Here is a 21,195-nt window from a genome sequence, read left to right on the forward strand (position 1 = left end):
CTCTTGCACCTTAAAAAAATTCCTATGCCCGTGGCCAGCAAGCACCTGGGGTTCAAGGCAGGACAGTTTTGGCTAGCCTCTTGCAGGAAAGATACCACTGTCAGCAGCCTGGGTTCTGGAATCAGAGGGCATTGGAACTGTGTGTGGAAGAGAAATCCAACCCCTCCTGAGTCTACTGCCTCGTCTATAAAATGGGAATATGAGGGCCTGTGTCATAATGTTTTACGAACTCTAAATGAGATAATGTGTGTGGAGTACGTGGCACGCAGCCTGTGCGTAGAATCAGCAGTGGTTTTACTATCTGTCTCTGCATGTCCTGGACTGCTGTTTTCTGGTCTCTGTTTGCCAGGAGTTTCTAGATGTCTAACATGCATCCCTCTCTGTCCTGGAGCTGGAGGTGGACATTTTCTCCCCGTCTGATAGAGAGTGGAGATGGAAGTGAAGCATCTTGGGAAAGGGTACCCAGAACCACCACGCTCGTACTCTGCCGCCCCTCCCCACCCCTGGCCAAAGTCACTCTGAAACCAAATACTCTTTATTACCCAGATGGTTCTGCACTTTAGTTGAATTCTGCGCCTATAAAACTGGATAGTAAATTTTAATTGTAACCCAATAGGTTAGAATTTCGGAGCCAGTGATGGGTCGAAACTGGGAATGAGGGGCTGGTAGTTCTTTGTGTTTTTAAAGGACTGGCATGTGACTAGGACCAGGAAAGTCTCTTCCTCGAGTGCCTCCATTGCCCCATGCGATCTAGTGACCTAGCGAAGCAAGAAGACAGGCTCCCTTTATACCTTCTGCTGCGGCCATGTGGCCATGCGGATGAAATGGCAGGGAAACACGGCTTTCATAAATGGGGTATCTCCACACCCAGAACACCAAGGAAGAACGTTCCATAGCAAGGACAAGTTGGAAACGAACAAATATTAGTCCAATAAGACCACATAACGCCCACAAATCCCATAGTGTTAGCATGGTAGAGCTGATTTCTGGGTCCAATTTTGACATGGGCTTCAAAAACCCCATTCAAAAGTTATATGCTCATGCAGATGGGATTTTGAACTAGTGAAATGAACAAAATAACTATATACCCAGCCTGGTTGAAGTCTTAGGTTATTTCTGCTGATGTCCACAGACAGGGTATTACCACCCTTGCTAGGATTGCTGTGTCCTCTCTAGTACAGACAGACAGACAGACAGACAGACATTCTTTCACTCAGATGTTTCCGGCACTGATACGCTATGCCAGGGTCCCCACCTCAGATCATGATGGTGAAGGACATAGTCTCTACACCAGCAACACACACACACACACAGACAGTGACCTATCTGCTTATCCCCCTCCCGCCCCAACTTCTCTGGGTTAGAAACTCATGAGCTCTTTTATGTTCTGAGAAGTCTGGAATCTGGGTGGAAATTAAAGTGAGGCTGAGGAAAGATGAAAGACAAGGAAAATAGTAGTAGGGGGAGGAGCAAAGATGAAGAGTCCAAAGAAGGCAATGGATGGGGTGGGTGTCCTGAGATTCCTAGTATCTTTGTGCATAAACATATGGCACAAGTATAAACACACACACACTCACGCATATATTGAGAGACTAGAGGCTCACGGTCAAAGAGAAGGTGGGGCCATTGCCTACAGTCTCTGAAAGTGCTTAGTAGAGTATATAGGTCGGAGGGGCAAGGAGATTATCTCTAAGACAGAAACACACATTTTCTCATTAGAAAATTACATATACAAGCACACATGCATGTGTGCATGTGAATGCATGCACACTTGCATGCATACATGCTCTGCATCATCTAATAGACAACTATGGAGAAACACGGTGCTGTAAGCATGACTGAATGAGCAGCATGTGTTGCAATGGTGCACAGCCTGCTGCAACTAAAGAGACCCCATGTGGACACTTCCTCCAACATCAGTATCTACAACACTGAGCACAGGGTCTGTTTTCACTGTGTGGACAATTGTGTGTGCACACGGACTTGCATCTTACTTTCTGTTGTTGCTTTATCTGTCGATTCTGCTTCGTCCTGATAGGCTAGCAGAGCCGAAGGACATCCAGAGTTACGGCACACAGGCTCACAGCCGGAAGACACATGGAGTCTGGCAGCCTTGACTCTGCTTCTGGCTCAGCCCCCAGCAACTGTGTGCACTAGTCACTCCCTGGGCTTCTCTGCCCTCATACTTTGCACACCTTTAAAATGGGTTTAATCTTCTTGTCCTGGGAATGTAGATGGCTGAATGCATAAAAACTACTTAAAACTGAGTAAGGATTTTAAGGGCTCACAACTTCTGATGGTCATCCCTCAGGATTCCTATTTCTCCCTGTTTTCCTCATTCATCATTCTTCACTTTCCCCTGCTATTTATCTTGATAAGCCGTTCGAAAGCCCTTTCAGAATAGAGTGTAATATAACTATATGCATAAGTGAGATAGCATGCAAGACAGCAAATGGGATAACGTTTTCAAAAGATAGCAGTACAACAGTAGGGTTTTTATCATTCCCACTTCCACCTCCCTTCCTCATGTATTGCTTGTCTTTCCCAATGGAAGCGTCAAACGGTAAAATCCCTCATACACATATTGAGTACCAATTAATTAGCAAAACCCTTTATACCGTGGTTTACTAAACCCAAGTCCATGAACTCTCCATGCTTATCTGACATAATATTTGGTTGTGTCTACACTGGATTGGTTTGAATGAGAACGGCTCACATAGGCTCATACATGTAAACGCTTGGTCCCCAGTTGGTGGCACTGTTCACAAAATATGGCCCCGTTGGAGGAGGAGGTGTGATGGTGTGGGTGGGTTTAGAGGTTTCAAAAGCCTGTGCCATTTTCAGTTAGATCTCTCTGTTTTATGATTGTTGCCTAAAGATGTAGGCTCTCAGCTAACGCTTCGCACCATGCCTGCCTGTTTGCGGCCATGCTTCTCATCGTGATGCTCATGGACTCACTCACCTTCTGAAACTGTGAGCTCCAATAAACTCTTTCTTCTGTAAGTCACCTTGGTCAGGGTGTCTCACCACTCAAAAGAAAAATATCTAAGACATACGTGTATAGTTTCTCTTGGAAGAAGGTTCTCTCTATTCATTCAATCCTGTAAGGGCTCTATGAGCACCTAAGACCTCAAAGCTCCACTAAAACCTGTGATCTGTTTTGACTCCATCTTACCAAGAAACTGGCTTGGGGACCATAGGCAAGGCGTGCTGTCTTCCTGACCTCAGTTTTCTCACTTCTGAATCAGGATGCTGCGCTTCCTGCCACGACACCAGCGGCGGGAGGGGGGTGGGAGGGGGGGCACTGATTCTTACCTCCAGGTCACGTAGCACAGGATGGTCTTCAATCCCTGGGAACAGCACCCGCATCGTGTAGGTCCTGTAGTCCAGGAAGGGAATCCCAGCTCCGTCCAGGTCACTGGTGAGCTCATGGATATCTGTCTGCAGCTCTGCAAAAGCTGGCACAATGAGAAGCCCATGCGGGGCCTGTGGTGACAGCTCACTAGGTAACACGCTTGCCTTGCAAATATGAAGACCTGGCTTTGAGCCTTATCTCAAAAAAAAAAAATTCCTGGGCATGGTAGTACACAACTGTAAGCCTAGCGTTCAGGACATAGAGTCAGGAGGATCCTGGTACTCACTAGCCAGCTAGGCTACCCCAGGTGGAGAACTCCAGGCCAGTGACAGACCCTGGTTTAAAAAACAAGGTGGGCAGAGCCTGAAGAAAAACAGCAGAGAATTTTGTGAGCTGCTAGGGCCAGTGGATGAGGGCCAGCCTGAGAGTTACCTCTCTAAGAATGCTCACAACCATCACCCTGGTTCCTGGGGGTGTTATCTAGGGACCTGTGCATGTAAGAATGACAGGGCTAGATGGCATCAGCGTGGGAGAAAGCTGGTCTGGAGCCTCAAGTCTTTCAAATAGCAAAGGAATGGAAAGCTACCCTCAGACATAATGCTATAGGGATCAAAAGGTTTGCAAAGTCTGTTGGGAAGGGAAATATAAAAAGGCAGGAGGACAGAGGGGACAGGACAGAGAGATTAGCCTATGCTTAGTGCTGCACTTTGAACTGAGTTTTCTTTACAAAGTCAAGAACAATAAAAAAAAAAGTTTGAATATCCAATTCTAGATCATGTAATTCTTAGAAACCAAGGCTTGGGCAGAGGGCCGGCCACTCTAACTTATATCTTCTGCATGGATATGAAGGCTTACCTTTGACCTTCCTGCACCAATGCAATGCTATCTGGTGGGTTATAATTGTCTGTGAGGGCAGCTTAGACCTCCAGATGGATACAGTCACAAGGCCCCAGCTGGCCGCAAGGAAAATCTGGCATGCAGTACAGCCCAGAGCCAACACTGGCATACTCCATCCTGGCACAGTGCCCCCTGAGGCCATCCTCTGCTACCTAAGAGCTGCAGCTGTCAGTCCTGCTAAAGTATGGCATTCTCCTTCATGCATGTCCCCACACACATCTGCATACATGCATGTATAAACATACATGTACACACATGAACAGATTGCATTGGCACACACTGACAAAGAACAAGTTGTGATTGTTGCCTAACCAATGTTTATTTTCATTTATATAAACTTAAGACTAGGGGAAAAGAGTAGTTGGTGGGTTCAGAAGGGACTCACAAGCTCTAAGGGCTCTAGGGACATCAAAGAGCAAGCCCATTACCTAATGGTGCATGGTGACATATAAGCATGATACAAGTACCCTGAACTGCACACGGGGTCCTGCATTGTCCCTTTTGGTGGCTATGGCAAACTGACGTGAGGTCTGTGGGTTTCCATGAGTCTCGATGCCAGGAGAGCCCTGGTAAGGATGGGGGCTTAGCTGGACACTAGCAGACCACAGCCTTTTCTGGTGCTCCCTTTCCATGGCCTTGCTCCCCATTCTGTTACGTGGATGCTGGGGTTCTTGTCAAGCAGTGACGCAAGAGGCAGAAGCCCGAATGCTTCTGAACACACTCCAATGCATGCGAGCAACTGCGTGTTCCTAAAGGAAGCCAGGAGACCTCTGTGGCATGCACCGTCACCACAGCCTAACAAACAGGTATTGATGGCTCATCTTAATTGCTAGCTTGAGTGGACTGAGAAGTACCTAGGAGATTAGTGAGGCTTATCTCTGGGTGTGTCTGTAAGGGCATTTTCAGAGACAGTGAGATAGTAATTATTGATGGATTGACTCATCCTTTGATGGATTCATAATATGATGTTGCTGATGGGAAGGCATCGATTTATGGAAAATGAGGCCTGGGATCACTGGAGTGTGGGGCTGTCCTCGGGACTATGTATTGCCTGGGTCCCTTTCTGTTTCTGCTCTGCTTTGCTTCCTGTCAGCTGTCAGTTTAGCGCTCTACCATGCTCCACCTACTCTATGATGGATGAACCTTCCGAAACCATGAGAAAAGAAGCCCTCCTTTAAGTTGGTTTGGTTGGGTCATTCGATCAGTGTTCTAAACTGACCAACACACTTGTGCATATCCAGAGTAAAGAACATATATCTCTCTGTGTGTGTATGTGTGTGTGTGTGTGCGCGCGCGCGTGTGTGTGTGTAAGTGGGAAGGAGTGGGGTGCACATGTTTGAGTGTCTGCCTGTTTTAACTTATATAAGGGTGTGCAAGCATGTCAGTGAGGATGCAGAATGGAAATGTGTGCTTGCACACATGTATGCCAATATAACCAAAGCTCAGGGCTACGCTGGCGTATTCTAGTGTAGGTGTGGGTAGCTTCCTGGCTGACAGTGAAATTTCCACACAAACCCTTGCCCTGAGCCCAAGCTGCCTCATAAACATGCAGAAGTCGCCTTGGCATCCTGGAAAGTGCCTCCATGCTCAACTTCTTTGCAGTAAGATGCCTCCTTCCACCCAGTATCATAAGGGTCCCCAGCTAGAAGTCATGGTCCCATTGGGACTCCAGAGGTATTTTGCCCACTGAGCCTTTCTTCCCCAAGGAGCATCTAGAGGAGCTTGGCACCCCCGCCCCCACTCCCTTCAGCTGCCTCCTCTGATTGGGCTGCTTCACTGGCCAGGAGAAAAAGGAGGGAGTCAGGTTTGATGGGTCTGCAGTTTCCTTTAAGTCACCCGGCGCCTCCAACATTCAAAGCCTCACGCCTGCCACACATAAAAGAGATTCTAATCACTACACCTAATTAGAGGGAAGAGTACATTGCAGAGAAAAAAAATTAAGCAGTGTAAATATAATAAAAGGCAGTAATTAACAGTCCCACAAGGCAGATGCCGGGATGACAGCTGAAGGATGCATAGATGCATTGGAGCCTTGTCCCCATCAAAAGAGGCAGAGCTTCACCAGTGGAAACCTGTATGATGCTGGAGTACAGGGCTGGATTAACACTGGGTATATACAACCCACTGAGAGACAGTTCAGTTCCTTCCTCACAGAGCGGGCTTACAGAAGGATGTCCTGGGGTTCTAAGAGTCTGCGAGCTAAGCTGCCTTCTTGGGTTTGACACCGCTGATCTCCCTTCACGGTGGCTTGGGTACATTTTTCAAATATGAGCTGTGAAACACTCTTCCTTTGAAATCACAGATCAAGCCCACCGAATTCCCTTCCTGCTGATAGAAGAAAACTTCTTCTAACGGGATTGCTTGCATGTATCATGTGGAGACAACCCCAGGTCTTCCCTGGAGGAGACTGGCAACTCCCATCCCCTGCTACCAGAGTTCTGAATCTGGACAGTGTTCTTAGTGTATAGATGATCTCAGCAGCATATCTGGATGGAGTGGGGAGTAAACCAGAGATAGATTGCTAGATAGGGTTTTGGGTCTGGAACCCAGGTTATGCTCAGACTGGCAGAAAGGTTCTGCAGCTCAAATACCCAGCCTGTGAGGTCACCCAGTGCAGCCCAGCTTGCTGGCCTGTGAATGGGAGGCACACACATAGGTAGCCACACACACACACCCTGACTCACACAAGTATATACATGTATACACACAACCTCCATCCCTGCCTGCTATATCTAGCTAGCTGGCCTGTAAATGAAAGACATGAACACATGTGTATATTTACACACATAACTACCACTCACTGCAGTTCCACCAGCTGGCTAATGGACTTACAGACATGTATATAACCTTCAGCACTGTCAAATGCTGCCAAGGCTTATTGGTGTTGTAAAGAGGCACATATGTGTATATACATACATATGTTGTCTTATTTATGTTTACATGCATACATAGCCTCTAACGCTACCCACTGCTGCCCAGCCTGCGTACTTGTTTGTATGTGACAAGTACGCACGTGTGCACACACAGACTCCACACCAGGCACCAGCACCTGGACACTTCGTACCTTCTTTGCACTCCAGGGCCACACGGGACTCAAGGTTGTCCATCTGCATCTGTAGTCGCTTCAGCGTGAGGTCGCTTTCTCGGGACTTGCGTTTGTAGGCGATGAGGACCGCCACGATGAAGATGATGAGGAGACCACCAGCCACTGCGATGCTGACGATGGCGGGCAGGCTGAGCGGGCTGTCTGGGGCAATGTACACCATCCCAGGGGAATACTCCATGCCACCCACCCGTGCCTGTGGACACAGAGAAGAGAGGGGCTGTAGCAGGGCAGACTGGGGAAGAGTTCTAAGTCAGAAGGGAAACGTGATTGTCAGTGAGAAGCCACCCCCCCATACACACACCCCATCAGAAAAATAGAAGAGAGAGCATGGACAGCAGAGACCACCCTTCCGCTAGAAAGTGTGCCCATCTCTCACTCAGGAGGACACAGTCATCATAAGGGAACAGCTCACTACTGCAGTGCAAACACAGTGATATAACACCAACAGCTGGCTTCCCTGAGACTTGTCCTGCCATCAGGTTGAGAACTAAGACACAGAAATGGCATCATGGACCACTGTACACCGATACGATCCTTGTCTTAAAGGCCTTCTTGGCCCTAACAGACAGAACATGACTCTGTTTAATGATTTGCCCTTGTTGTACCAGTCAGGACAGACAGAGTGACCCTAGAAGCTGGCTAGTGGGACAGGCACATGGGAACGGTCTGGGTGAGCTGGGAGGGAAGCTGTCAGTGGGCAGAAGTCTCCAGCTGAGCCACTCCCACCCAGCATCCCTCAAGCCCCATCCGCACACAATGGGATCTCAGTGGCCTCACCATCACTTTGTGCCTGCCGATGAGGTTGGAAGACTCGCAGAGCAGCTGAACATCGGACACTGTCACGGTGCACGGCTTCTCCCCGACTAGCACGGTGTAGTTCAGCTTCACATTGCCTCCCGCCACGGGTGGGATTAAGTTCTTGCCCTAAGCAGACAGGAAAGCCCCCATTTCCAACCTGAGTCAGGACCTCAGCTGCTGGTGACTTCCATGACTTCCTAACCATTATGCCATCTTATGGATGAACTGCGAAAGAGGCCGTCATCAGTAAGAAGTCCTAAGAATTGGTACATATGTTAGATGTTCTGTGTTAGGAATTTGGTCCCCTATACTGTAAGAGATAATGGGACTTTAAAGATGTGGGACTTAATGGAAGACCATGACTTCCCCACATCTTAAAGGTCCCTCCTGGTTCCAGTGTTACATGTATGTGCTCCTGATAGAAGGTCTTCATGAGAACCGAGACTATTACTGGTCTTCCATTTTTCAGAACAATGAGCGAGTTGGCTGTTTTTTCCTTTATAAGTACCCAGCATCAAGTGTTTTGTGACAACAGCAGATAACAGATTATATATTAAATATCCAGTCTTTCTCCCAGTAAGAAATCAGTAATTGATAATTAAAGTGCTATGAAAACGTATTTGGAATACCTTTAGGATGATGGGGGTGCCAGGCTTGAGCTCCAGGATTCCTGAGGGACTGAAAGCCTCAAACACAGGGTTAGGATAGTAGGTGAAGTTGGTCTTGTTGAGAATTAGCAGAGACTGGACATTGTCTAGGATGAAACCAAATTCTTCAGGCCTCTCAGTGAGATCTGACTGGTGGTCAGGACCCAGGGAAAGGGCTGGAGCCTGGCAGGTCATCTCAGTAGCATTGAGGACCTCACAGATCTGTAGGAGTCAGAGGGGACAATGAGAAATACCTCCTGGGTGCCATTGGTACTACATGGGGTTTTATATGCTACTGGGGAGGAGAGCACCAGGTCACACTGTTGGCTGCTCACAGATCCCACCCTGAAGCTGTTTCCTATCTCTGACGTTGTCCAGAGTGAATATGGCAGTGACTAGGTATTTTCTAAACTGGGTAAAAATGGTAGGGTGAGAACAAAAACCCAGTGAACTGTGGAAGTGATTGGTCTTTCAGGCCTACAGCCCCAAAAGCTAAAAACATGGTCATGCCAACTCCCTTATCCCACCACCCCAGGATGTGGAGATGTCCCATGCCGCCATGAGTCATTGTATGTAGGCAAGGCCCTGCCAAGGGACTCACATTGATGTGTTCTTTCCCTCCATGCTTGGCACGGATCTGGGGGTTCTGTATGAGGTCCAGGTGAGTTCCCCAGACAGCGATAGGTGTGTTCCCACTGCCCAGAAAGAAAGAAAAGAGAGTGTGAACCACAGCCATAGGAGATGCAATGGCCATGACAAAATGGTTATCAGAGTGAGCTATGACAATAAGGATGAGGAAGCAAGTTGTGTCCTTGGAGACAAGAATGAAAAAGTCCCTCAGAAGCCCAGAGAGAAGATAGTGGGTACCAGATACCCATATTGTTCCTTGATGAGTTGTTTATAACACGCCCAGGTTACAACAGGGGCCTTAGTTCACCTAGGCTCCCAGCCTGGAGCCTGCTGTTTCAGCCCTGGAGCCTCCTCTCCTGGTCCTCACCACTTTTGGTCTTGTTCTACAATAATGGTCCCCAGCAGAACCTCCAGTGTCTAAGCACATCTGTTTTCCATGGCAACTGTGCTTGATGTTTCCTCCTTGGTGGCTTCAGTCCACCCAAGACCTATGAAAGCCATGGTCCAAGCCCAGAAACCTCTTCCTGGGTTACCAGTGTGACCTGCTCTGAGACTCGAGTCTCCTGTGCCCTGGAGTGACATAGGACACAGATAAGGTGGATGCAGGTGATTCACCTCAGTGTGGCCTTTCAGAGGATGCTACGCTCTGTGCCCAGCAAAGCTGAGAGGCTGGTGGGGAGGATGGGCAGCCCCGTGTTTGGCTATGTCCTTCTTGGAGTAGAGTGTGGAACGGCTTGCTTGCTAGCCAACTGAGTGTCATTGGCAAACATCCTGCTGTCTAAAGTAGGGCGTCGTAGGTAAACTATTTCTAGGCTTTAGTGGCTAGGATTCTCTGTGCTCACATGGGTTTTGATCCATCTGTCTACTTTCCCATCTTTAAATTCCCATTACTTTCCTCTCCATTGAGTGTGTCTTGCATGCACTCACGAGCTCACATGCACACATATAATTCCGGGTGTGCCTGTGGGATTCCTTCTACACACAGCACAGTCCAGGTGAGTTTCTGTATCTACCCTCCCTGCCCTCAGATTTCCCAACTGCTAATTCTGCGCACAGTAGAAAATGATCCCATCATTGTCTCCAAACAACACTTATAGGAAGCTCAAATCCACACACTGTGCAAAGGCCACCCCATCCCCAGATTTCTTTAACCTAAGCAAAGATGCGGGCAGTCTAGAAAGTGTGTCCAACCTCCCTCGTGGAAGGAGCATGACTTGGGGTACTGGTGAGTGCTTGGAAGATGACACCTTTATTTCTGAGACAACATGAAGGGAAACCGAATTCAATAAGGCCATAAATGTCTCCAAGCATCACTGCCTAGCTTCTTGAGTGAGTCACAAAGGCCTGTGCCACCTCCCTGAATCACCAGGCTCTGAGACCAAGGCCTGACACGGCTCTGAAAGGCTGTTTCCCCTTCATGCCTTAGCTAAGGACAGCCAATGGCCTTTCTCATCCCAGCAGTCAGGGCTGGTTCTCTCTGGTCTTCAAGCAGAGAGTGGCCGACTATTTTTGTGAAGGGCCAGGCAGTAAATATTTCAGACTCCACAGGCCATATGGTCTCTGTCACAGTTACTCAAGTCTGTGCAGTCATGAGAACACAATACAACCAGTGAGTAGAGCCCTGTGCCAATAAAATTTTATTTATAAAAATTCAGGCAACGAGTCAGATATGGCCTTCGGGTCCCTAGTTTAAGTTTAGCCCCCTAGACTAGACTTGCCCCTGCCTCAGCCAGAGCAGAGCACATCTTTATTATGTTTTCACAAACTTCTCCAGTCCTGGGAGCCCTCCTGTCTGGAGCTGACTGTGGGGAGCACTGAGCAAGGGAAAGCTGGACAATAAGATGCTGTGCTGTTAAGGTCATCTGTCAGGTAAGCCACAGGGACTAAGCCCATTCTTTCGGACCCTAAGTGCTCACTGTATTTTTTATACAGCCCAGAACGGTGGCTTCCCAGTGATTTCCAGGGGCCCTCACAGAAAGGACAGCCTCTGTGGGGCTTTCTCATCCTGATAAGTCCTCCAGGCTTGGAAGACTGGACACAGTCAGGTGCCTGCAGCTCCTTCTCCACACTGTTACACCCTAGAGGTCCTGTAGTCTCTCAATACCTAGGAAAATCCTCCAAAGCTAGATACCCAGGATGAGCCAGGGCTTGCCCTGTGTGAGGTACTGAACTGCTGGACTCCCTGCCTGGGTTCTCCCTAGAGCAGGGTCACATGTCCTCTTTCATCTCCTGTGTCATTTTGCTTAGTATATTTGTACTGGGTGCCGGGGAAGCAGCAAGGAATAGGCCTGGTTGAGTCTGTTATTTGAGAGGAACAAAGGCAAGCAGGTAATAGGGCTGGGAAAAGACCTCAGTCTTCCAGGTCACTGGGATCATAGGCTCACGTCAGCATGTTTTGTCTCTTGGGCTCTTGAGAGCCGAGAAAGAGAAACTGAAGCCTAGAGGAGAGGGGGGGAAGCAGAGGGGATGGGTCCTCCTACCTGACAATGCTCCACTCTGGCTCAATACGCACGATGGTGGGATCCTCTACATACTGAAAGACAAGGTCCTGTCGGATCCTGGCCCTGTCCACCTGCACGGTCACCTTCATGTCCAGCACCTCATCGGAAGACGTAGTGTTACAGATAATGTAGGTTGGTGAGCGCCTAGAGGGGAAAGCAGAGCACAGGCCTTCAGGGTAGTGGTAGTCAGTCCCTTCCTAGATGCACCAGGTTTTACAGAAGTACAGGGTAGACACTGTCACAGATAGAAAGCTCACGAACCATGGATGAGGACCAACTTTTTTAAAGGTGCCTCTGAGCCCAGCTTCCAAAGATGCCTGGTCTTTGGACTGTCCTTAACCATAGCCCTCGGCCCAGTTTTAGTAAAGATCTAGCTATGCAAGTCTGCTGAGGTTCCTCCCTTCATGTCTCATCCCGGTTTGCCTGCGGTGACAATCCTCTGAAGAGAGTTTGGGGGAAATCAGCTCCTTGCCACCTCCTCCCGGTAACTCTGAGTCCCGAACCCAGTTTTAACCATACTTGCTGCACTGGGGTTGAGCTCTGCCTCTGTCCTCTTAGGAGACTCAGTCCTATGGCAGCTGCTTTGAGCAAAGTTATCCTAACCACCCTCACGGAGTAATGGCTTCTCGGATAGCAGGAAGGCAAGACTCTGAATCTGTCACAGTTCTTGTCATAATCTACTCTAGGAATACCTACCTGTCCCTGGGAACTTGGGCTTAGATTGGTTACATCTCTCACAGCACTCCTTGGATGGACTCCCTGTGGCCCCCACTCCAGGCTCCTGGTTAGGTAAGGTGTATTCCTTTGGGCTGTAGAGCCCAGATAGGCAGAGGGAGGAAGGCTTCTGGCCCTTGTTGGCTCAGCCTTGACCTTCGGGCATCACCTGCTTAGAGCACACGAGGTGCTCCTAGGCAGCTCCCACATGCTGGTCCCAAGCTGGATGCTCAGTGGTACCCTCGTCCTCTGCAAAGGCTACATCCTAGGACACCAGACTGAACGGTGGACAGCAGTGTGACACCTCCCCCACTTTCCAGGGAAGGTGGGTCTAACCTCCCCTAAAGAGAGGAAGAGTGATGGCTTATGGAGGGCCTTGTAACAGTCAGTCTGGGAAAGGGGAAGTTTCTGTTCATCTCTGGGGGATCCCGCATTTCCCTCCCAGGTGGCTCACCTGTCTGGACCCTCACTGGGCCCAGGAGTTACCTGTGGAAGAGGCATGGCTGGCTCCCAAACATCACCACCACATTGCTGCCTGCATTCAGGTTCGTGCCTGTGATGGTGACCTGTGTGCCCCCAGACATGGGTCCCCGACTGGGCTTCAGGTCTGCAAGAGTCAGGGTCTGCAGAGAAAAACAGAGAACTGAGGCATGCTGGGATAGGTGGAGGAGGCTGGTTCAGGCCTCGGGCAGTGTCCCATGCCCTACTGAAGAGCCACCATCTAGCACTGACTCCTGTGGCCTCTGCGGGCTGTTTTGTATTCTTGTGAGAATAGAGCTTTCATATCCGCATGAATTATAGTGGCCACGAGAGGTGCTGTGTATGGATTTTTGTTTTTCGTGACAGCCTTTATCTCTAGTGATACAGACATATGTATATCTCTAATTATCCAGTCCGTGATTTTTTTTTAAATGGCTACTCTTATCTGTTTCACGGATGGGATTCAGAGGGCTTAGCTAAGTTCTCCAAGGTCACATGGACCAAAACTGCAGGTGAGACCTGACGCCAGCTCTGGTCTCCAATCACTTCTTCGATAGACAGAGAAGAAGACCTGCCATTCCCAAAGGTCTCCCTGGGGAACCCCTCCAGTGACCAGAGAGCCTGGGGCCTGTGAGGACCTTGCAAGGCCTATCAAGCCCCCTGCCCTGACTGGAGGTGAGGAGCCCGCTGGGGTAGGGGTGGGGGAGCAGAGCCCCAGACAGCAGGGGATTTGAAGTTGCAGTTTGTTCTTTCATTAGCATTTTAATGGAAAAACTTTCTCTGGTCCCAGGTGAAAAGCTTGTATCTGCATTTAAATGAAGATTTCTCTTTCTCTTCCCCCAGCCACAGCCCCTAAAAGAACTCTGTGCTGAGGTTGAACCCCCTGGGCTCACAGGCCATGCTTACCCTCTCTCAAGAGGCCTCCTGTCGGGGGCCAGCAAACCCACCCTAGAGAAGGGCACACTGGGGGCATTCACAGGGAGACACTCATTGACCTTGACTCTACGTTCCTTGGCTAGGTTTGAAGTCCTGACTTCGTGATTGATCAGCCAAGGACCAGGGACTATTGGTATCATGCTGTGTGACTCTGGGCAAGATAGTCAGCTCCTCTGGTCACACAATTGGGAACTGAGCCCCAAAGTGGTTGTTATCTTCAGGGCCCATGATGGTTCTCTTGTTCAATAAACTATAGTCATAAGCTATTTCCAAAGTGTGTCTTGTCCCCACTGACGACACCCCCACGCTGAGTCCGTCTGCTGGGGTTCAGTGCCCCCGGGGCTATGGCGAAAGATCCAGAGTCAAACCTGGGAAGGACCAGTGCTTGCCTGGTGGCAGTGGTATTGAGGTGGGGACTGGCTGGAAGAGGTCTGCTCCGGGTGCGAGAGAGTGTTATGGAAACATGTTTTAGACTTGTGAGAAACTATTAATTATTCAAGTCATGCTTCATAAATATTTCACGGTGGGTTTGCACGGGAAATCAAAGTCTGAATTATTTGCCAGCTCTTCACTTGGCTCCACGAACGAACAGACTAGAAGGGAGAGGGAGAAGGAGCATTCCCAGCATGGAGACCTCCTGGGACAGAGCGGGTGGCAGGCCAGGCGCCTGATCTGGGCTCTGACATTCATGTGACTAACCCACACATCAGAGCCTGGGTTGATTTGTGGGAAGAAATGGAAGGAAACCCAAGTTTGTTCCTGAAGCAGGAGAGTGGAGCAGAGGGTAAGACCTGGGACATGCAAGACTGCAAAATTAGTAAGGGAGAAAAACCTGTTAGCAAAGAGGAAGGCTGGGAACACCACCAGCAACTGGGGGGGGGGGGGACTCAGACTGTGGAGTCCCCAGTACAGGCACAGGGCACCAGTGTCTGTAGGTGATCCGTGCACTATTATAATACTAACACCCCCTCCTCCATTTGTGGAGACTTGAGCCCCTGAGTTACATGAAACTGGGAGGAGAATTCAAAGTAACAGAGCAGGTGTGAGAAAGCCCAAATGACCCCCAAAGCCTGTGAAATGAGTCATAAAAGTCACACAGTGGGCTCTGGGCTCAGCTTGTAAACTTTCGCCCTGCCTCAGACAGCTTCCGCCCTTGAAAATGTATCATTTTCTAATCACCTACTTCTGCCGCTATCCACGTCTGTCCAACTCTTGGTTCCAGGATCTAAGGGTCTGGAAATCACTCTGGATGGACACCAAGAAAGGGCCCCCAGAGCTTTAGAAACCCCCAGAGGAGTCTGGGGAAAGCTATCCCAGAACTCCATGGGAGAGGTGTCTTCTCCCCACAAACCTCTTAGCCGAGAGGAAGGCAATGAGGACTCCAGGCTACTCTGACGCATGATCAGGTGAGTCTGTTGTTTCCCTTGACCCTGTGCAACTCTTGGTAACCTCTGCTTTTCATTTCCACTGGGAAATATCTAGCCTCCAAGATTCCACCCCTAAGTGAACACGGGGCAGAGGAAGGGGCTGAGGTCCCCAGCATTCCTCCTCCCTGAATTTCTACCCTAGAGGATATGTGGCACCAGGCCATTTCCTTAGAAGAACCCTTCAACTAGGAAAGTGACAAAGGTCATTGAGCAAAGGACCAGGGCACTTGCCTTGTAGCAATTACTTTCATCATTTCTCATGGCCTCTTTACTCCTACTGCCTCCCCTCCTCGTTCCCCTCTCCACTCCTGTCTTTGGGTGTGAGTCCATGGGTCAGTTTTATGCTAGGGAAAACACTGGCCAGGCAAGTTCTTCATGGAAGTCAGAGGCCCACTTGGACACACACTGCCTGCCCACTGCCCACTGCCTGAATACCCACACTTAAATACACCTTATTCCATGGTAGACACTATCCTGCAGGCCTACCTGGGTTTTCCTGAGTGGGAGGGGGAAAAAAACATGCCAGCTGATAAACACTCATCAGAAAGAAAGAAGAAGAAGCAGAAGGGAGGAAAGAGGGATGGAGGGATAAAGGAGGAAGACTTTCTAATGTCAGCCACATGGGATCTCTGAAGATCTAAAGTGGAAAATGGAAGGATCGAGGCCAGGAGATTTCTCCCCCTTCCCCAGAGTTGTGAGCCAGGCAGCTTTGCTTTGCAAGCCTGGACTGTTCAGGAGGGACTTGAGTAACTTGAATGGTTGGGGTGAGGCCTGGGTGAGGTTATGGGAAGGAGATTGGGGAATGGTGGGACGGGAGGTGGGGTCAGGATGTGACGGGGGAAATAGAGGAGGCCTATAGGTGGGATTAGGTCCAGGACAAGCAAAAAGGAGATAAAGAAGGTCCTGAGATGTCAGTGGATGGGTGGGAAAAGAATACAGGCTGCTCATGATAGCATAAGGTCTAAAAGGGGGTAGGGGCAGATAGCGGGGCATAGTGGTGAGCGTGGTTAACATAGAAAATAGCACCACATGAGATGGAGACTATACGATTATCACCATACCATGAACGACACACAAATATCATTTTCATTTTACAAATGAAGGAACTGAGGCACAGAAAAGTTAGCCAGCTTGTCTGAGTTTTCCCACTTAGGAAGCAGCTGAGTCTGGGCACAATTCCTGGGAATCAGCCTGCTGCTTGGCCACACAGGAGACACTGGGACCCAAGGGGAACTTCCTGGAGTTATACAAGGAGGCAGGGAATTTGGATCTAGGTCTCTGGGGCACCAGGCTATGCTCCTACTCTGTTCATGGGGGGGTCTCCTGAACACAGATGATAGGTGGAGGCCCCAGTCTGCATTGGCAGCCATAAGATTTGCTGCAGTCTCTGCACCCAGGCAGGCCAGTGGCATCCAGGACTCACCATGAAATAATAGAGCTGGGAGGAGCGGGCCATGAACTCAGGTCGGCACACAGCCACACAGATCTCCACGAAGCCTGCATGCTGGCTGGGTTTGGCCTCTCCCATCTCACACACGATCCTATAGGAACAAAGGGGAGACTGGGTAAGCCTCAGGACTCCCAACCATGGCCTAGGCCCACAGCGAGCCCAGAGAGGTTAGCCGATCGGCGTGAGTTCATCAAGTGATCCAGAACTTGAATCTGACCTTAGGCTCTCAAGTCTCTTCTTGGGAGTTCCTGCTCCCAGCATCTGGGATGCCTCAGTGATGTAAGTCTGCTCCCAGCTGTCCCAAGTTTTATGCCAGGAGAGGAGATGCTTCAATGTGTATATATTGGTATGGTTACTAGTGCAGATGTGTGTGTGTGTGTGTGTTCTCCATCTCACAAATGAAGAAACTGAGACACAGAAGAGTTAGGCAGTTTGCCTACATATTTGTATGTTTAACATCATGGTATCAAAACTATGGACTCAACCAACCATAGGTCAAAAATACTACAAAATAGATCATTATCTGTATTGTCTAAGTTCAACTCCTTTTTTTCTTTTTAAAAATGATGCATTTATTTTTATCTTATATGCCTGACTTTATGCATATATATATATGTGTGTGTGTGTGTGTGTGTGTGTGTGTGTGTGTGTGTGTGTACCACATGCATGTCTGGCTCCCATGGAGGTAAGAAAAGGGCATGAGATCTCCTAGAACTGCAGTTAAAGATGATTTTAAGTTTCCAGGTCAGTGCTGGGAACCGAGTTAGGTTCTCTGCAAGAGCAGCCAGTGATCCTAACCACTGAGTCATCTCTTCAGTGCCCAGACTTATTTTTTTCTTATGAGTCCCTGGACAATGCAATAGAATGTCCATTCATCTAATATTTCTGTTGAATTGGGTATAAGTAATGGAGAGAGGTTTAAAGTATGCACTAGGATGCTCGCAGGTAGTCTGCAAGGACTCTACTATTTTACAGAAGTCACCTGAGCATTATGAATTTGGGTATCTTCAGAAGGTCTTAGACAAATCCCCTTTGGGTACTAAGAAGATACCATTTACATACAAGAACATATACTTAGACATGTACACATATTCTATATGCATGTACAAAACATGAATGTTAAGACACACATTTATGATTATGTACAACTTTGTATATTTATATGCATAAACACATATTTTAAAAGATACACATAAAATGTAGCATAAGCGCTGCTCTAAATACCAGTTTGTATTTAGCAACATTTCATGTGTTTTCATCGAGCCTCTACATGCATCTACTTTATTCTTCCTAACAGCTTTGTAATATTATATGCTTGTTTAAACCACCATTTTAATAATATTCTTCTTATAATCTTGATGGGCATGTAAATATTTTGATCTTTCTCCTGCTTCAAAAAACAATAAACAAATAAAACAGCCAAATAGGCAACATACAAATGCTTAAAAATTATCATGTGTTTATTAGAACAGACTCCGCAGGAGGGAATGCACTGACTAAACAGTTTATTTAACATTAATAGGGCCCAATAATGTTTCCTAAAAACTGTACCAATCTGCATTTGTATCAGTGGTCCACTACTCTAGCTAAGACTATATAGTCACAATCCTTTGAAAGTTTTTCCAGTGTACGACAGAAAAGATCATGTTAAGTCCAGTGGTTAATACAGAGGATGCATGTGCTCATGTGTCTTCTTTTTTATATAATGTCTCTATTAGAGACCTCTCTATATTATGCTGACCAATTGTCTTTCTGTGAAACCTTCTTGACTAGGCATATTTTTATTTGTGGTAAATACTGGAATTATTTTCTTCTTGATTGTCCACTTGCTACCTGCCCTTTAACTTGGTTTTCAGAATATTCTGCCACGCTAGCTTGCGAAAGCATCTATGTGGGTAAATATGCCAATTTTTACTTTTCCATTTCTACCTTTTGAGTCCCGTGGAGTTTGTTTGTTTAGTTGGTTTTGGTGCAGTTTTATCTTTCACGGTGCTGGGGAGCAAACGCAGGGCGTGGCAAATGCCACATGAGCACTCTGTCACCAAACCACACCCCTAACCCTGTAGTTTCTGTGTCTTGTGTTTCTTAAAAAGAAGTACCAAGGAAAGGTCTGTCTGTGTGTGTGTGTGTTCTGTATAGACAGCATAATAAACACTTGTTTAGTGTGGGGGGAAAGACACATGGACTCTGGCTTTTCTTCCACAAAATTAATTCAAAGCTGTATTCTGTTTGGTCACCTGTGTATGTGCACATATGATACCTTGACTAGGTGCCGGTCTGTGATTCACTTTAACTTATAAGCTCCAGCTTTATAATAGTATGAAAGTGATTTATAAGTCTGTCAACTCTTGTCTACAATTTCATACTTTGAATTTTGATCTTTTCTTGAGCTAGCCACATATTCTATGATGTTCTCTGTGATGCTGGCCGGTGGCAGAAAGCTTCAGGGCCCTGTGTGCCAGGGACCACAAGAAGAAACAACACTGGTAGCTGGTTAGGAATATATTAACAGTTTCAGCTTATGCTGTTTTCAGCTTATGAAGGGTTGGTTTATCAAGACACAGTGCCAAGGGCTGGGAATGCATCTCGGGGACATAATCCTTGCCTGGCAGTGCACATGGTCCTGGATTCAGTCCCTACCATGTCCAAAAGAGATGTAAGGTTGAGAGACATCCATACAATCACTTTTTGAACTGATAAATCCCCTACTTTTAAGATATATCATTGCTTCGGAATTGTTTCTATTATAAATAAAACCGAGATAAGCATTGTTAAATATTTTTTGCTAGTCTGGTTATTTAGGGAATGTTCTAGAAGCATATTAGATAGACTTAAAGACTATGGGGGGGGGTGGTACTGAGGATTGAACCTGAGGTCAAGTGTTCTACCACGGAGCTACATCTCAGTTTCATTTCTCTTTTTCTTTTTCTTTCTTGATTTTGAGACAGAGTCTCACTTAGCTGCCCAGGCTAGCCCTAAACTCACTCACTCTAGCCCAGGCAGGACTCGACTATGAGCTGCTCCTGCCTCAGCCTCCCATGTAGCTGGAATTGCAGAACTGTACATAAAGTGCCAGCTAAGACTTCTGGTTTTTGTTGCTGTTGGTTCTTTTGGGAGAGCACATGACATGATTGTATGCATATGGTCTATGTGTGTGATGCATGCATGTGAGTGGGTGGGTGGGTATGCACACACAGCCATAGCAGGGCAGTAGGTGGGGGTTTCACACCACTATCCTCCCCTTACTGCCTGGACAGCATCCATCCCTGAACCAGAAGCTTACCCCCTCAGTTAGGTGAGCTCCCAGGAGCTGCCTGTCTGTCCCTCAGTGCTGGTGTTACAGGCACATGCAGCCATATGGAGCTTCCAGCTAAGACTTTTTTAATCTGCGCGTCCAAATGCCTTCCTGAAAGTTGGTCCCAGATTCCCTCCCACCACAAGTAAATGAACCAATTGCACCTGGTGCTTGTTTTTATTTTTGTTTTTATTGAGATAGCATCTCGTGTAGTCCAGGCTAACCTCAAACTCACTATGCAGTTGAGGATGCCTGACCTTGAACTTCTGATCTTTCTGTCTTTACCCATCTAGTCCTGGGACTACACCTGGTGTCTGCCTCACTGGGGATTGAACTCAGCTAGACAAGCGCCCTACCCACTGAGCTCCATCTCTGGCCTCTGGAGCTCTAACCTTTGAAAAGTGTTCTCCATTGCCGACATTTGCAATTTCATTTCTCATATGAGTTTTTGGTTCTTTGTGCATCACGTGAATTATACATTCATGGCTCTTTGCTCATTTTGTGATAACTGCCTTTTATTTATAAAGCCTCTTTATCTGTTAAGAAAAAGGTGTCTATTAATGGTGATGGGTATAACCATATTCCCAGCTCTTCGTTCACCTTTATTTTCTCACACTGATTTCTGATGTATACGTTTTTGAGTTTTATATACTCAAAACCCCTAATCTTTTCTTTATGTTTCATTTTCCAGCTCATGCTCAAAACATCTTCCCCTTCATGAAATCAAATGAGTTTGCACCTGCATTTCCTTCTAATCTCTCAGCTTCATTTCTGTGCCCCTAACTCTTTAATCTACCTGGAATTTATTCGGGTGTGTAATGTGAACTAAGGATCCGATCTTCTTCTTCTCCCGGCTTTACCCAGCACCATTTGCTGAGGGATCTTTGCTTTCCGTGTTGATTTGAACTGTCACCCTCATCACACACTGAATTCTCGCGTGTCAGGATGCTTGCCCCGAG

At 47.7% G+C, this 21,195-nt stretch overlaps 1 protein-coding gene across 1 annotated transcript in view; it reads right to left on the bottom strand.

Annotated features, from left to right (window-relative positions):
- Positions 1 to 21,195, bottom strand: part of Plxna4 (plexin A4) — a 454,568-nt gene that overhangs the window by 47,240 nt on the left and 386,133 nt on the right. Inside the window, exons 14-21 of the mRNA XM_041675360.1 lie at positions 16,915 to 17,032; positions 13,135 to 13,271; positions 11,914 to 12,078; positions 9,405 to 9,498; positions 8,786 to 9,025; positions 8,136 to 8,282; positions 7,317 to 7,551; positions 3,316 to 3,458 (exon numbers count right to left, since the gene is read on the bottom strand). Coding sequence (XP_041531294.1) covers positions 3,316 to 3,458; positions 7,317 to 7,551; positions 8,136 to 8,282; positions 8,786 to 9,025; positions 9,405 to 9,498; positions 11,914 to 12,078; positions 13,135 to 13,271; positions 16,915 to 17,032 — 1,279 coding nt within the window. The remainder of the gene's footprint in view (positions 1 to 3,315; positions 3,459 to 7,316; positions 7,552 to 8,135; positions 8,283 to 8,785; positions 9,026 to 9,404; positions 9,499 to 11,913; positions 12,079 to 13,134; positions 13,272 to 16,914; positions 17,033 to 21,195) is intronic.

Source organism: Microtus oregoni, unplaced genomic scaffold (genome assembly GCF_018167655.1).
Source record: "Microtus oregoni isolate MIOR12 unplaced genomic scaffold, Mior012 000026F_ref0000081, whole genome shotgun sequence".
NCBI lineage: Eukaryota > Metazoa > Chordata > Mammalia > Rodentia > Cricetidae > Microtus > Microtus oregoni.